The sequence below is a fragment of the Myxocyprinus asiaticus genome, chromosome 18 (genome assembly GCF_019703515.2).
Source record: "Myxocyprinus asiaticus isolate MX2 ecotype Aquarium Trade chromosome 18, UBuf_Myxa_2, whole genome shotgun sequence".
NCBI lineage: Eukaryota > Metazoa > Chordata > Actinopteri > Cypriniformes > Catostomidae > Myxocyprinus > Myxocyprinus asiaticus.
Window position 1 is genome coordinate 29,759,532 of NC_059361.1, and position 18,416 is coordinate 29,777,947.

At 39.4% G+C, this 18,416-nt stretch overlaps 1 protein-coding gene across 1 annotated transcript; it reads right to left on the reverse strand.

Annotated features, from left to right (window-relative positions):
* Positions 1-1,298: 1,298 nt before the first annotated feature.
* LOC127456096 (carbohydrate sulfotransferase 1-like) lies at positions 1,299-14,288 on the reverse strand. The gene is made up of 3 exons (XM_051724420.1): positions 14,186-14,288; positions 4,691-4,858; positions 1,299-3,370 (listed from the first exon to the last, which is right to left on the reverse strand). The coding sequence occupies exons 2-3, from the start codon at positions 4,848-4,850 to the stop codon at positions 2,253-2,255; spliced, it is 1,278 nt and encodes a 425-aa protein (XP_051580380.1). The 5' UTR covers positions 4,851-4,858; positions 14,186-14,288; the 3' UTR covers positions 1,299-2,252.
* Positions 14,289-18,416: the final 4,128 nt, after the last annotated feature.

An 18,416-nucleotide genomic window follows, 5' to 3' on the forward strand; every position in this document is an offset into this window, starting at 1 on the left:
TATGTGAGTTGATGCTCAAGGAAAGTTACCAAGCAATGTAATCATGACTTCATTACCAGCCGTAACTCTACATTAGGGGCAAGTTGGGCTAAGCCCCAAGAGTTGTGCAAATTGCATGGTATCATCATAAATATATTTTAAGAAATAATATATTTTCCGCAAATCACAAGTGTTTTATGTCCATTATAAAAGAAAAAAGTATATGTTCTTTTGAGAAATTCTATTATTATTAAGGTATGTTGCGTAAAAGCCATTTAATCATTCTCATTTGCTATGCGTGGGGCTAGTCCTTCATCCTCAATGTTATTCAACGCGAACTGGAGAACATCATGCGCATGTGCAATGAGTGTTCAATGATGGCCTGAGGGGCTAGTTTGCCTTTGCCCCTGAGCCAATCAAAAGCTTTGATCATATTTATGTCAGCTGTTGACATGAGCTTACCACTCTTGACTGCAGACCTGCGTAGTGCAATTAACTGTTAAGTATTAAAAGCTATTTTTTTCTAATGTACTGTTGTTTGGATTAGTTAAGCACTGTTCATCATTTAATTGAATTGTATGCCATTACGTTGAGGTGTTGTGTTGTTGATGCTTTGGTTTGTATTAGATATCAGTGACTGCTACATATTGGGAGTCTGTCATTTTGATTAGTTTTGTTATGCTGTTCATTCAAGTTAGTGAGATAATATGCACACCCTTTGACAATTTGCCTATTTGTGGCTTACTTTCATGGTCACTTGAGCTTTTTGATGTGAATGTGCACGTCTTAGTGGTGTTTTGTGCTGAGATTAAATTATTAGGGATGTGTGTGTGGCACCATGTCCAGAGGTTGCCCAAAAAATGTCTTTATTCATCACTCTCTGTCAAATTTCTGCCATGGTCTATTTTTATCAGTCATACTTGTTTTCATTTTATAAGTACTAGGGCATTGAGGGGTGTAGCATCTATTATAATGGCACATACATGACAGTAGACAGGCTTTTATGATAGATTTTTTGACTTCCCTTGTTTGAGTCCGGTGAAACCAATAAGTTCTAGTGTAAAACTTCCACCTGTCAATCAAGGTTTTTAAACTTTGCCAGTTAAAGCACATACACACATGCACAAGTTCACAGAACTTCATTGTCCCTGATGTGAACATAAAGTGTAACATGAGAAGCACATCTGTGAAGCTCAGTTAACACAGTTACTCCACTAAAATAACAGACAATCCTGCTCTAAACGTAATGTTTGCGCTTATATTAAATGCATGCATAATTGGCTGAAATGATGCGCTGCTTTTTTGTGTTTTCTTTTTGTTATAATGCAGTTTACGCTTTATTATCATACATAAACACACTGAAGTAATGATTGATGTAGGCAGACATGAAATCTGATACCCTTCTACTCAAAATCTAAACACAAAAGAGACGCACAATACCAGGTGTAAATGATGATAGCGCCAGTTATTACGCATCTAATACGCATATTAATACCAGGGAATAAACTGGGCACATGCACAGCGGGAATGTGAGGGACAAAGAGTGAAGTCAAAACTAATGCACTAGGATAAAATGTTTTTCTTGTTTCTTTTTTATCAGACAGAATTTGGAATTATTCGACAATGTTTCAAAGAGCAGGTAAAATAATTGATTGTTAAGTGATTGTTTGTGCCCCACACTAAATAATGACCCTGAGACGCCACTGATAATCACTATTCACAAGTAAGCCTTTGCCATAGTAGGATTCATAAAGGAGTCACACATGGTAGGGGTGCGTTAGCCCCAGGCCCCATGAAGGCGAAACGCGGCCCTGACAACTAGTATTCATGTTATGAGAACAAGCTAAGAAATCCATCTGTCCATCTTCTATAGCCACTTGCCCTATGTAGGTTTGCAGGGAAACACCATGAACAGGTGGTCAGTCCATCACAGAGCTAACACACACAGATATACACATTCACACTCTCACCTACGGGCAATTTAGAGTTCCCAGTTCACATAACCTGCATGTTTTTGCACCGTGGGGGAAACCGAAGCACCCGGAAGAAGACTCACGTGAACACAGGGAGAACATTCAAACTCCAAACAGAAAGCCCCAGGGTGAGCCGGGACTCAAACTGGGGACCTTTTTACTGTGAGGTGACAGTGCTACCCACTGAGCCACCATGCCAACACTATGATGAGAAATATGAAATGCAATTAAACACAATATTATATGTAGCCAAAAATAATTTGTTGTGAAATCTAAGTAGTTCACTTAAAGGTTCATTCACTATGTCCTAGGCTCCATTAAACTCTTTGTTACATTCCTTAGTTCATCAATGGAATGGAATAACTTATAGCCTAGCAAGGCAAGAGTTCTGTTACATAGAGATTGAACTGTTTTAACAATATCAAAGTTTAGATGCACCCTCCAGCTTTGAGCTGTGGCTTTAGAGTCTCTTTTGGTAGAGTATTTGTAGTTCCAATCTGAAGAAGATGGGGCAGCGCCATTGGTGTTATTTGCAATCCATGTGAGCACTCTTTGATGCAAGTCCATCCCCAGGAATCTGTAGATCTCCTTGGCTTTTTCCTCCGGATTCACGGCCAAGTCTTCATAGCGCACCAAAAGATACCTCCCCCTCAGCCACATTGGGTTCTGCAGGCCAGTCTCCACTGAATACTCTATATCTCTGCATGTTCTCGTTATTGGTGTCAGGTCCACGTACCGTGGTTGGCGGCCAGTGGCATTCCAGATCTTCCAGGCCCTGAATTTACCCGCAAAAGCAGTCATGCGTGAGGCAAGAATGGCTCGGGGGTCCCTCACCAAGTGTACAATTCTCAAATCTAAACGGGGGTCTTCTGACAGCGTACGTAGATCTCCTACCTCGGGGATACGAACTGTCTTGATGGCCACGTGGTTCTGTGCTTGGCAAGCCTGAGAGGCCAGAGTGAGGTTCAAGGCTTGGCACTTTTTAGGACACCAGGCTTCATCCGGTTGGCCTCCTAGGATCTCATCACTTCCTTCCAAGCAGACAGGGGGTGTGCAGAGGGCGTGGCTTGAGCTGCGTCGGAAAAAGGCTCCAGTCATGTGATCCTGTGGTTCAGGGCGAATGTAACTCTCCAGGAAGTTGAAGTCACAGTTGTAGAGATTGAGAAGGAGATCTCTGTAGGCCCCCAAAAGAGCTCTACCATCCAAAGTCCTTTGCAGGCGACTACTAGAATTGGTGAAGGCCTGCTGGACATGGTAGAGTGGCTCGAAAACATAAAAGATGGCTGGGTGCTGATTGAAAAGCTGTCCAGTAAAGGATGAGCCACTACGAGTTTGCGCAAATAGAAGGATGTGTTTCCGAGCAGCATTAGTTTCAGCAGGGACACGAATGTCATCGCACAGATTTTTCAATCTCTGCTCTGGGGAAGAGAAGAAGAGAGAGTGAGATAAAACTGCTCTCAAAACCACAGAGGACATTACAGAGCCACAAAAGACCCAATTAGTTCAGCTTCTCCTTCTTTAATCAATCAGTTATTTGGCTAAGATATGAAACCTGGGGCTTTGGTTTAGAAATAAAAGAAGACATGCATAATCTTTACAGAACTTTAATAAAGTCCAGTGCAATTGAGAAACCTATTCTCCCCCTCTGAGAGGTAATGCACAGCAATAATCATGTTGTTTTGAAGACCTGAATTGCCTCATTCAGCGGCAGTAATCATTTCATCATTTTGAAGCAATATGTGGAAAAAACGAGCAAAATTGAAATATGAACAATCACTGCCTTTCTCCACATAAGAAAAAAGATTATGTGACTTTTGCTCAACATGAACAATTAGTATATATAGCGGAATGGTGGGATAACGTTTGTAATTACAGTTGATGAGAGACTGATTGTGCATGCCACATTAGGTTGTGTGAGTAGACGCTTGCTGCAAGTGCAAACAGCTGGTTCGCAAGGACATATTACTGCAGATTAATGATGAGATAATTGTAGAATTAATTATTGATATTCCATCTCTTGCTCTCTTTCAACGTGGAGGAGGGAATTTCCAGGCTGCATCTCTAACAGTTTTCTCCTAGATGATGGTGGCTAATTTCTTTCCTTACAAAAATACTAAGTACACAAGTGATGCCTTGAGAGAGATACATCTATACAAAGAGAATTCATCTTTGGTATGATCTTAACCAAACATTAATTTATTTTGATAGTTTAAGGGATAGTTCACCCACAAATTATAAATTATAAGTTAAATAAATCATTTACTCACTCTTTAGTAGTTAGTAAGAAAGACAATCTTATCAGCATTCATCAGCATTTATTGGATGGAAAAATGGTGACTGAGTCTAACATTCTTCTGAAAATCTCCTTTTCTGTTCCACTGACAAATTAATTCATAACAGTTTGGAACAACATAAGGGTGAGTAAATGATGACAGAATTTTTACTTTTGGATGAATTATCTCTTTAAAATGTGTCCAACAATGTATCCTGCCACTTTCTACTTGAAATGTAGATGTAACAGGCATGTTAATTACAAATCATCAATTATATGCCAATAACTGAAAATGTTGAGACTGATCATTTAGTCAAAATGTAAATATAATTCGAAGTTACCTTATGTATACCCTATACATTGTGAATGAAACAATACACCATTTCATGTACACATTGCATTTTCCTTTCTTCCTGTTACAGCACTGCAAAATCAAGACTGCTTGTATTACAGTACGGTGACTCACCTTTACCCTGGTGTCCTTGGCAGTGGGCGGAGTCTTGGCATGGGCCACCGAAGGAGTCACGGAGGGAGCGGATGGCAGTGTACTGCACCCCTAAGGATGTGCACACCAGCAGCAATAGAGTCTTCCAAGAGCACTCCATACTGCTCCTGCACAATCTCATTCTTCCCTCTATGAGAAAGGCATATAGGAACACTCAAATTTACTTTTATTCTTGTATGGCCATGGTGGCTATTATAAAGAAACTTCTGTAGTGTAGGGGAGCATAAAAACTTTCTTTGTTGTTCAGGGTTGATTTTTTTATTTTCCGCTGGCAGGTCCACAAGGGGATGCTACATTGTGAAACAAGTTTATGCTTAAAATGTTAAAGTCCCTGGATACATAAAGCAGGCATTTGGGGTATCATTTGAAAGCTTAGAATCTGAACTTTACCTTGAATACCTTCAATTTTGTATTTATGTTATATAAAATAAAAAATGAGGGCTGAAAACATCAGCGTTGAAAAAAGCATCACCTAACGATGTTGGCAACAGGCAGATAAAGAGACGATGGTGTGAAGATGAACCCAAGTGCAGTTTATTTTACAAACGTGTAATTCAAAATCTCTAACTAAAAACATGAACATAAACATGAACTAGACTTGACAAAAACTAGACTTGACGTGACATGACTTGACTATAGACTTAATTTAAACATAACATGACTTGACTATGGCTTGACTAGAACAAAACAACAAAGTTACATACACAATACCTCACACCAGACAATGGCAAACATGAGGGCTTAAACACAAGGACATGGGTAACAAGTAAACAAAACAACCAAATCACAAGGCTAAACTAATAAACAAGATAACAAGACTAAATGAACTTAAACAAATGAAAAGACAAGACTAATAAAAAAGTAATCAAACAAAGAACCAATGAAAACAAGACACATGAACAGGGGAAACACATGACAAGATCACATGAGGGAACAGGAAATCACATGACATGAACAGGAACTAAACTTGAAAATAAAAGACATGAAAAACATGAACCAAAACATATAAACGTGACATATCCCCTCCACTAGGGGCGGCTCCCGATGCCCCAAAACATAATAGCAAAGTTAATAGGGAGCTGGGGGGGGAGGGGGGTCCTTGAAATGTGGCCTGGCAAGACATGGTGTGGGGCATGGCCTGGCGAGACAGGGCGTGGGGCGTGACGAGACAGGGTGTGGGGCGTGGCCTGGTGAGACAGGGCATGAAGCATGGGAACAGGGCAAAGTCAATGGAAAGTTGGGGCCCTGAGAGGCTTGAGAGGCGGAGCCGATGGGGATGAGGATCAAGGCGCAGCCGCAGGGATGGAGGTCCCCAGTGGAGCAGAGGCGGGCCTGGACCGTGGAGCAGAGGCGGGCCTGGATCGTGGAGCAGAGGCGGGCCTGGACCGTGGAGCAGAGGCTTGCTTGTGACATGGCATGGAGCAGTCTGGGGCTTGGCTGAGACATGGCATGGAGCAGACTGAGGCTTGGCTGTGACATGGCATGGAGCAGACTGAAGCTTGGCTGTGAAATGTCATGGAGCAGGCTGAGGTTCGGCTGTGACATGGCATGGAGCAGGCTGAGGCATGGCTGTGACATGGCATGGAGCAGGCTGAGGCATGACATGGCATGGAGCAGGCTGAGGTTCGGCTGTGACATGGCATGGAGCAGGCTGAGGTTCGGCTGTGACATGGCATGGAGCAGGCTGAGGCATGACATGGCATGGAGCAGGCTGAGGCGTGGCTGTGACATAGCATGGAGCAGGCCGAGGCGTGACATGGCATGGGGCAGACTCAGGCGTGGCGGTGACATGGCATGGAGCAGACTCTGGCGTGGCTGTGACATGGCCTGGAGCTGACTCTGGCGTGGCTGTGACATGGCCTGGAGCTGATTCTGGTGTGGCTATGACATGGCCTGGAGCTGACTCTGGCGTGGCTGTGACATGGCCTGGAGCTGACTCTGGCGTGGCTGTGACATGGTGTGGAACTCTGGCTTGGCGGCTATGACATGGAACTCTGGCTTGGCGGCCATGACGTGGAACTCTGGCTTGGCGGCCATGATGTGGGGCAAAGTCATGGAAGGCGGAGCTGTGGTAGGCTCGAGGAGCAAAGCCGTTGAAGGCAGAGCCATTGTAGGCTCGAGATATAGAGTCCTGAATGATTGGGAAAAGACCTCATCGGTCGTGAACATGAGCAGAGTCTTGGGAGCGACCTCTGTGGTCGTGGGCATGGACTGAGTCTTGGAAACGACCTCTGTGGTCGTGGAAGTAGACAGAGACTCGGGTACGACCTCCGTGGTCGTGAACATGGGCAGACTCGGAAACGACCTCCATGGTCGTGTACATGGGCAGAGATTCGGAGACGACCTCTGTGTCCTGAACATGGGTAGCGACTCGGAGACGACCTCTGTGGTCGTGAACATGGGCAGAGACTTGGAAATGACCTCCATGGTCATGTACATGGGCAGAGACTAGGAAACGACCTCTGTGGTCGTGTACATGGGCAGAGACTCGGAGACGACATCTGTGGTCATGTACATGGGAAACGAAAGACTTTCTGCTCCTCCTCCTCCAGGAGGCCGAAGTTGGCAACGCAGGCTCTGGGAAGAGCGAGGCTGGCAACACAGGCTCTGGAATGGATGAGGCTGGCAACGCTGGCTCTGGGATGGACGAGGCTTCCAGCTCGTTGGCCATGGCAGGCGTGGGCATTGACTCGTTGGCCGTGGCAGGTGTGGGAGTTGGCTCGTTGGCCGTGGCAGGCGTGGGTGTTGGCTCGTTGGCTGTGGCAGGCCTGGGCGTTGGCTCATTGGCCGTGGCAGGCATGGGCTTTGGCTCGTTGGCCTTGGCAGGCGTGGGCAGTGGCTCGTTGACCATGACGTGGGACACACGCTCAGCAGCCATGACGTGGGACTCCCGCTTGGCAGCCGCCTACCCCACAGTGAACGTAGAACCAGTGATCTGCAGGACAAGGTCGATATACTGAGCGAGGCTTAGGGAACTGTGACCACCAGGCATCAGGGAGGAAATTGGATCAGTTAATCCTAAACGGAAACAGTCTTTGAGGGCGACCTCATTAAAGTCCACCTCGCTGGCCAGAGAGCAGAAGTCCCCCTCATATTCCTCCAGGGATCGATTCCCTTGACGTAGGTGCAGTAGTTGGACCGCTGGGCTCATGGTTGGCGGTGAGGTATTCTGTAACGATTTTGGCAACAGGCAGACGAAGAGACAATGGTGTGAAGATGAACCCAAGTGCAGTTTATTTTACAAACGTGTAATTCAAAAACCCTAACTAAAAACGTGAACATAAACATGAACTAGACTTGACAAAAACTAGACTTGACTATAGACTTAACTTAAACATGACATGACATGACATGACATGACATGACATGACATGACATGACATGACATGACATGACATGACATGACATGACATGACTATGGCTTGACTAGAAAAAAAACAACAAAATTACATACACAATACCTCACACCAGACAATGGCAAACATGAGGGCTTAAATACAAGGACATGGGTAACAAGTAAACAAGACAACCAATCACAAGACTAAACTAATAAACAAGATAACAAGACTAAATGAACTTAAACCAATGAAAAGACAAGACTAATAACAAAGTAATCAAACAAAGAACCAATGAAAACAAGACACATGAACAGGGGAAACACATGACAAGATCACATGAGGGAACAGGAAATCACATGACATGAACATAAACTAAACTTGAAAATAAAAAAACATGAAAAACATGAACCAAAACACATAAATGTGACAGTTATGTGGAAGAAATATTAATGTGAATGTAAACGTCTTTCACATAGCACTTAAATGGACAAGTCATTTATCAGATGAAAGTTCATTCTAAGGAATGTGACTATACAGTTTATTACATCGCCCTAACACCACAGTTAGAAAGATTTTCATGTGAATCACAAAGAATATGATTTCTGTAAGACATCAAATACAAATACAAATTTTATGCACCTATCGATGCAGCTGTAAGCCCCAAGTAGCCAAAAATGTTATATCTTGTTTGAGCTTAGCCAGTTCTCTACAAAATTAGCCATTTCTGACATGTCAGTGAGCTTGCTTGGGTGAATAATCCAATGTTATATCTAAAATGTGTGGAACAAAATATGCAGTCCAGCAGGAAAAGCATGCTAAACAAATCATCTGAAAAATATGTTATCAAATATTGGTGATAAAATGTTTTATATCATCGCAAAGGGAAGCCTCTCAGATTTCTAATGACACCTAGTTTGAGCTACTGGTCCACTCAGAGGCCGAGATATTCGATGAAACAATGGGGGTGGTGCAGGAACTGAAAATTAGACGGAATGTCTATGGACGAGCATATCTGTGAGAGCTAAAATGAGTTAGAGCACCACCTACATTTCAGATCTGCATTTTGTGATGGAAAGTGATAGAGAAAACATAATTTTTTCTTAATATCTGTTCTTCATAAGATTGTAAACATATACAATATTTATAATGAATAATTGGAGCCTTTTTTAAGTTGGGGGGTTTTCTGAAAAAAATACACCCATTTTTTTGCAGTTCGTCTACAGTATGTGTGAATGGTGAGCTTTTAAATTTGAGTTGAAAAATTGCACACAGCAGTTAAAAAATGCACCAGAGTTTAAGGTGTTATTGTAGTTTGAGAGGGTTTGTTTCAAGTTCATTGCTTTGACTGCAGTTGAAAGATTATTACACTGAAGTACTTGTGGGGTTTTATGACAAAAAAATGCAAGCTTTTTTGGAGTGAGACATTGTGTTTCATTGTGTTAGCTAAAGCCTAAACAAGGAGAAGTGGGGTGATAATTTTCTCCCAGGGATTGTATTAGATATAATCTGATTCAGAGGGCCACAACATAATGTGTTTCATTCTTTCAATAATATAATAGGATACTTGTCCTTATTAGCACACTATTTCAATATTGAAATGACAGCAAATTCGTGACCTTAACACTATCACCTGGACTAGTGTGAGATAAACTTCAAAATAAGCCTCAAAATAAGCTTTTAGAGATTCAAAAGTGGTGGTAACTATCATAAAGGGACAGACAGAATTTCACCCGGTTTCAGGATGGCTTAATCCATGAAACCCCCTGTTTGCATATGCTTCAAAACAGACAGGTGAATTCCAATAGCTCTCTACAAATGCCTGAAATTCAATTCAAAACTTCAAGTGTGGCCTTTCTCAGTGTTTTGCAAGTGACCATGTCTAGATGTTGAATACTAGATGTTGAATATCTGTTAGCAAAGCTGGAGCAGCCCATTGAGTGCACACAGATGACAACCCAAACCAGCTGTTGGTCTTTTGCCCTTTTTCAAATGCCCACATTGTATCAAACATGCTACAAATCATTTATTGGCAGCAGTTTTCAGTTAAGGCCTGCTCAGGTGTGAGAAATGCAGGATCTGCAACATATACCCTGCCTCTCATCACAGTCTCATCGCTTTTCAAATTATGACAAATTGCGTCCTAAATGATGCAGTGACTGTTTTAGCTGTGCTATATTAATTTTCTTTTAAGCCACGCTTTAAAACCATTTTGTCAAAAACAGGGGGCACAAAAAATACACAGGTGGCCTGCAAATACATTTTCCTTTGTGATTCCATGAAAGAATATCACAAGGTGTTCAGCATCCAGAGACAGGTGTGATTTTGCAGGATCACTAAAATAGGTGTCCTGCAAAATCGCACCTCTTTCTGTGACAACATGCTCTGTAAACAGCACGAAAGAATCAGAAAACTCACTTTGGAGGGCGGGTTTTGGAGAGAGGGCGTGTGGTTGAAAGGATGGGACTGTCTTATTTATTAATTCAAGCCTGGCGCAAGTTGGCAAAATGTCTGAAGTCACAGCACCTTTAATAGTAGGATATGTCATATTACACATTCTCTTCATGCATCGAATTTAAATCAACAACCATGTCAGAGAAATGTAGCATGTCAATTTTCAATGTACTCAGAATTTCAAACACATAGCATGTTGTTTGGGCATTAATGTACAGCTGGCGAGCACTCCTTATCAGTGAACAACCATGTTGGCTTGCCTGAGGTTCCTTGAATTTTGCTTGAAAAAGCGCTTGCTGGCCTTCTAATTGAGCTTTCCCTGTGCCTTTCATTTGTACCTGAGAGGTGGCTAGCCTGCAACTTAAATGGTAGATTGTGGCTCGTAGATTGTGTAGCACAGTGACCACTGTTATATACAGAACAGTTATTGGCACAAGAGAGCAATGTTGTACTAAAACAGCCAAGCACCATCAGTATATTGACCCAGTTGTTTTATTTCTGTAACAATCAATATATTGAGATCATTTGAGGGCTACAGAAAGCTATCTTAGGGCTGCATGTGACATTTTGTGAACCTCTGGTTAGGGCAACTCAAGCTCACATGTTTTTCTGATGAACAGCATCTACTCATGTATTCACAGGAAATTGGCCAAAATTAAATCATGATGGTTCTATAAGTCTGACCTATATGTTAGTGTCTAGACTCTTGTGAAGAGATTAGTGTCTTCCCATAGAAAAGAAAAATCAAAAATGAGATCTCAAAATGTCTCAGTTGTTTCTTTCAATTCTCAACTGTTAAAAGTCTGCCATGAAAAGTAAGAGATTTCAATATGAACTCAAACTTTTCTCATCAAATTCTTCTAAAGCCAAATTATCTGAGCTATGCCATCCACATTAACACAGTTTGTGTTTATTTTTATTCTCCTAAGGTATTTTAGGAGAAATATTTAAGACATGGTTTATACAGTACATAAATGAAATATACAGTAACTACTTAAGTCTCCTGAAATATGAAAGAGAAACCTATGAGCAATACAATTTTCCTCTGGGTTTCTCTCTTCAGTCACTCCAGTCCTGAAAACCCTGTTGGCTGTTGCTCATTTCATACCATTTACAGGATTTTCAGGGTTGTCTCTTACAATAAACTCTCCTATCATTCTGCTGTTTCAGTCAACAAACTGATTACCATATTGGGAATTACACAATGTTAGTGAAAAAATGCTCTTTATCTCTCTCTTTAACAATATGTGCACTGGAAGCTACTATTAGCTTTCTCTGCTATTTGACAAAATCACTTCAGCCACATTGACCAAAACAATAAAACACCAGCACTATCAACCATGAGCTACAGGTTGAAAATTAATAGCTATTTCTCTTGGTCTCAATTCTCCTCCATAAATGTCTTTGGATCTCTTGACCTTACTGTGAAAATACTATATAACCTAGCCATACTAATCTGTTTTTAAAATGCCATCCCAGATGTGTATGACCTTCTTTCTTCTGCTGAACACAAACAAAGATTTTTAGAAGAATATCTCAGCTCTATAGGTCCTTTCAATGCAAGTGAATGGTGACCAGAACTGAAAAAGCTCCAAAAAGCAGATAAAGTCAGCATAAGCATAATTCATCATCAGTCTCCAGTGGTTTAATCAATGTCTTCTGAAGCAATCCAGTTGGTTTTGGTTGAGATTAGACCAAATGTAATTCATTTTTCACTATAAATCTTGACATCAGTAGTCTCCTTGGCAATTATGATTACAAGCTTGATTATACTTCTTATAGCGCCATCTATAGATAATCGAGCTTGAAATCATGATCGTGCCTAGAGACTGCAATGACAAGATTTACAGTGAAAAAGGAGTTACATTTTAGTCTGTTCTCACCCAAAACCAACTGGATCACTTCAGAAGACATTGATTAAACCACTGGAGTTGTATGGATTACTTTTATGCTGACTTAATTTCCTTTTTGGACCTTCAAAGTTCTGGCCACCCTACACTTATATTGTATGGACCTAAAGAGCTGAGATATTCTTCAAAAAGTCTTCATTTGTGTTTAGCAGAAGAAAGAAAGTCATACACATCTTAGCTGGCATGAACTGCATGATAATTTTCATTTTTGAGGGTGAACTATCCCTTTAATGTCTCTAGAGCTAGGGTTCAAATAGTTACTTTCATCTCACTTAATAAATGTCTGAACATAATTTACTAAATCTCTACTCAAGAGTGTGTAATGAACTGAAAAAAATAAATAAATAAATACAGGTAAAGAATGAAATGAGAACAAAACAGTTTACAAAGGACATCCACAAACATCGTCTATCATGCACTGTTTGCATTTGCAGTCAGATTTCTTAAGTCTTCATTTTTAAAACCAAGCATGATACCAGATATCCATTTTCAAATGAAAAAGTTGTTTTTGGAGTTATCTCCAAATATCTACAGTTGGCCTACTGTATATATTTTGTTATTCTCTTAGAGAATAATTTCAGTCCAGGCATCGCTTATATTTCTATATCAATTCTTTTATATATTTTCATAAAACAAAAACACTTCAAAATTATGTATTACTAGATGAATAAATAAAAAAAATGTTACTTTTTGTATTTTGAAGTGTAAACAAATGCATTCCTTTGCAAATGTGCAGTTAAGATGGTAATACAATACTAGAGATACACAATAAATTAGCTAAATATACTACTGTAAGGTTCATAAAAGTGCATAACACTTTATTTATGTATCTAATCTCTCCCCATATGTCTCCCCTATGCCTAAGGCTCAATACTACTATCTGAGGTTAATGTGTGTATGCCCAATATAGCTATGGGCGAGACACTAATGTAATGACCAATCCATAATATCCAAAAAAGCATAAAGAAACACTATAGCTCAATATAAACCGTCAAAATGTCTGTTGTGCATCATTCCATAGCTTGCTTGCAGAATTTGCGTAAAATAGATTTATAGCGCATGGCTGAAGGAAGAATGAATATAATGTTTTACACATTTTCCCTTTAATGAATTAAATGTTGCCATGACAGAGAAAACGAATAATGCCTCACTTTCAAGAAGACAGCCGTTTGATTACCTATAGGGTATAACTAATATCTCACACATTCCATATACTATAGATTAGACTACTTATAATTGATCCGTAAGGAGTTAGGGGTTGTTCACACCGAACACGTTTTTGCTGCGCTGTTTTTCAATTGTTTTTCTACGGTATGTAGACATGCTCTAAACAGACGTCTTTGACCGTTGCGCCGCGTATCACAGAATTTTTATTTCGCCAAAAAAAAAAAAAAAAAAAAAAAAAAAATATATATATATATATATATATATATATATATATATATATAATGTCAGTCTTGCGTGTCTTGACAATTGCGTTCGAGACTGAAAACTGTTTGTTTAAACCACTGAATCCAGCCACCTTTCTCAAGATCATCCTTCACAGCCTCCGCTGACACATTTAAGTTGCTCAAGCTCCAACAACGGCTGCATCAAATGCACTCGGAACACACTTGAAGCCAAGAAGTTATTATGATCACGTTCAGTTTTAACTAAAGTAAAATCAAAAGCCCAAAACACGATTTTGATGAAAGCTTACGAAAGGAGTTGGATGAGAATGGACGCTGACAAGAGGACGTTACACGCGCGTCCCTTACCATTCACGATCTGCTGAAATACATATAAATATTCCCCAGGAAAACACACATGACATCAATCCAGTAAAGTTGTTAATCGCGTAGTCCTGCGGTCCTCGTGTCAGCCCACCTATTACAGACAAAAGATACTGCGTGTGCTGAGCGGTCTGTATGAAATGACAAATGGATAATGTTGCGTTTCTGTAAAAGCAGGGGGGTGGATAACCAGTGGGATATTCTCTGCCTCTGTCATTGGTCTGCCTGAGTTCTACCTTTACTCAAGTCAAACGATGTTACAGAAAATGGACATGAAATAAGGGATCAATTGCCTAGAGTAAAAACAAGTTGCTTCTTTTCTTTCCTTGAACCATATAAAAAGACTGATTTAAAAATAGTTTTTGAAAAATAAATGGCTTGTGTATGACCTGTACTGGATATGCAGATTTAAATATGAGTTTATTTTGGATAAGAGTGCTTACTGACAGCTAACTTTCCCCCCATTTCCTGTTTTAAAATGTTTCCTAGGTTTTTTTTTTTTTTTTTTTTTTTTTTTTTTAAGTAAACCCACACCAAATTGTTTTCAATGTAAATTCCTTTGCCATATGTGCTCTCTTTTTAAATCTGATTTGTAATACAAAATGAAACCAAGCAAACGTAAAATTATCAAACTATCTAATGCAAGGAATATTGACCTCTAATATATTGCAAAATAATTTAGACAGACTCATGGGAAGTATAAGAAATGACAAACAGAGGCTTTTTATTAAATGCACAGATAGATTAAAACAAATACAGCCAGAAGCATAACAACTATAATAATATACAGACTTTGTTGGCAAATCCAGGACACTATAATAACCATTAAAACACCACCACCAAGGGGAGGCCCATACACCCAGGATGCCAGGCTCCAAATAACCTCAAGGGAGTTTAGCACCGCTGCAGTGCCTGTGAAAAGACAACCGCACACAAGCAAACACACACAAATTCCATGCAATGTGAAGGGGGAAATACCTTGTAGGGAGAAAGAAATGAAGTCTACACTTCAAAAAAAAAAAAAAAAAAAAAAAAAAAAGAAAGAAAATTCACTATTGTCTGTTTCTCAATCCTCCCATGTTCATGTTACTCAAAAATGTATGAAACCAAGGGAACTTAAATTAACTGAATTGATTAAAAAGTTACTTTTCAGCTTTACTTAATCCATTTGAGTTGGGACAACATGAATATTTTATGTTTGGTTTACTGAAAGTGGGCAGATGATTTCTAGTTCCCAGCATGATTTGCATAGGACTCAACAGGGAGAGTAAAAATTCAGTGTTTAAAATTAAGTATTATTTTATGTGTCTCTGTGCAAGATGAATATAAAGGGGGAGACTTGTTAGTGTTTGATGTTTTTTATGGGGAGATTTAGAATTTCAGTCATGTTGTAGTTTTGGGGGTTACCATCATGATGAAGAGTGATGTTTGAACCTAGGTTGAGGACCAATACATTTTTAGTGTTCTACATATTAATTTATCTTTTAAAAATCTGCTGTGCTAACCATGGCATAGTGACCAAGTTGCACAGTAGTGCTTCCCACCAGCCTGTATTAAGCATGTTAACATTTATTGTCACTTGCTTGGGTTTACTTGATTCAGTTATAATCTCTCTACTTGAAGTATTAAAATTACATGGTAATTTTAATTTAAAACTAATCTCAAAATTGTGGAACCACTGTTCATGATTGAATCAAGTTCAGCCAAAGAGTTTTTGTTTTTTTTTTAAACCTGAGCCTGTAGGTCCCCCGACACCCTGAGGAGGCATGGCACACAGTGACTAAAGGACAAAAAGATTGCACAAGGCAGTTGGTCCCCAAGAGAAAATGGATAAGTAAAGCGAAACAATACACCCAGAGAAGAATAGTAAACAAAATGAAATCAACAAGACGAACATAAATATTTAGTTGCCACCATCGATTGTACTAAATCAAATAACCAAACCCTATACGAAACCTTTTGACTTACCAGCATTTTCAACCTTAATCATCATTTGAGTTGTCGCGACAGCTTTTACCTCAACTAGACTCATGTTCTTGTGCTTAAAGTGGTGGAAAGTCCTAGTGCTCTATCCTTATTTGAGTCCCAACAGAAAGCAAGAGGACATGCTGCTGATGGCTTCTTTTTTCGTATTAGAAGGCACTAAGGGCACTAGAATTTGAGTGTGTGCTTAGTACGCTTATGTTGTTCCAGGGCTATTTCAGGGGCCATGTCCTGTCTGCGCAGAAACTCTTGGTTGGTTGAGTTCATTAATGTGATTTTTTTATATTTACTGTTGCTGTACGGCAAAGTCACATTGCATCGTGACACATATTTGAGTTATGATCATAGCTCCTCTCTAGGAACTGATATTTTTGGAAACAGGCATATTATGTGTCATGTTCAACATCATGTAACACGTTCAGAAAAGAAAGTGGATGCTGAGGTTGCATATAGTTTTGTGAATATTCAGAATAGATTGTGTTCACCTTTTTAAGACAAAAATCAGGAAACAGCATTGATATTCATGATGCATTCATTGATGCATATTTTTTTTATTTAAATCAGCTAAACCTCTATAAGGTTTTGTGAACAGTCAGGTCACCACAAACTCAATGTGTAATTTACTGCTTGAATGTCTTTGCAAAAAGGACACCCCCAGTGGGTATGCGCTTCATTACAGGTTGATAAAATCTTGCAGTGGAAAATTTGGCAGCATAGTTATCAGCAGGGGCACAGCCACCATTATAACTAGGGCTTAATGTAACATGTCTTTCATGTTTTTCATATAATTTAATGTCTTTTCACTAAATATTACAAGGCCATATGATCACTGCTGATTTACAACAGGTCCCAAACAGTTTTAATATAAAAGACAAACCCTTTACATTTTTAAGGAAACTTTTTAATAAAACAAGTATTAATGACATCAAGATTTACAGATTTTTGACAAGTCCAGAAATAAAGCACAGAAATGTCAAAGTTTTAAGATGATTGTATACATTTGGAACACAAATGTCACCCATGAAATTTGACTTTTGCCTCTTGGCATGATGCAAAAGGACGGTTAGGGAGGTTGACAGCTTATTTTGACAAGTGAAAACAGACTGTGGCCCATTCGAAAACCTGCCTGTCTAACAGGTCTACATTGCTGCTTGACTCATGATTAGGGACTTCGTTATGAATCATTGACATACATCAAAAGAAAAGAAAACAGTTGGTTGTTGGGGAAGAAATTAGAGGTGCCACAATGGCTTTAATCACGCACGTTGAGCCTGCTTGTAAATCTTTATAATCTACGTTATTTTGAAACATAAACAACGTTGTTGTTTAGTGGTAACCATCAACACCTCTTAAAAGTTTCTTTGCATCTCACTCAGCACGTTGTGTTATTATGGTTCTGTTGCTATGACATTTTCAGTTAATTATCAAGATTGTTAAATGTTTCACACTTTAAACAATCTGTTTTTTAAATATTTGGCTGCATTTTTTTTTTAAAGCAATCAAGGAGTTATTATAAAAATCATAATCCATTAACAAAGGACTGGATTATTTCATGCAGTGGATGCACTGAGAAAACAAGTATGCTGTATAATAAACCAGAAATATGGATTAAAGTTTTCAAAGAAATCCGACCATCCCATTGTAACTCAAATGCTTTTAAAACCTGGTTAAAGGAATATTCCAGTTTCAAGTTAAGCTCAATCAACAGCATTCATTGCATAATATTGTTTACTACAAATCAACAATGAAAGTGAATGGGGCCAATCTGTAAACATTCAAATACTCACTATTACAAAATTATTGCCACAAGACATAAACAATATGTGTGTTAACATGGTTTTAGTGTGATAAAATCGCTAACTAACCTTTTCTGAAGTTATATTAAATTTTACAACATGCCATGAAGATGTAATGCCAACAAACCCTAAAACGACTGTAAAAAATGACGATTTAAACAGCTCAAATAATACACAAGTTTTTACAGAAGAATTAATGTAAGTGCTTTTATAAAATCTCATATATATATCTCTAAATATAAATATAATTTATATAAATATCAACATTGAGCTTAACTTTATTTGAACCCGGAATATTCCTTTAACAAAGACTGTGCCTTGGCCATCAGCCAAGTGGTCATATTTGGTATGCAAAGAGCTGTTTCCCTAATCAGAGTTCCCTGATGCATCTCTCACACAAGACCACCGATGATTTGTCACAACTGTGTCCATCAAAA

Excerpts from the sequence above, each read along its gene's own strand:
- LOC127456096 (XM_051724420.1), bottom strand. The coding sequence starts at position 4,850 with ATGAGATTGTGCAGGAGCAGTATGGAGTGCTCTTGGAAGACTCTATTG. Across the intron at positions 3,371-4,690 it reads CCAAGGACACCAGGGTAAAG|AGCAGAGATTGAAAAATCTG; the intron begins GTGAGTCACCGT and ends TCTCTTCCCCAG.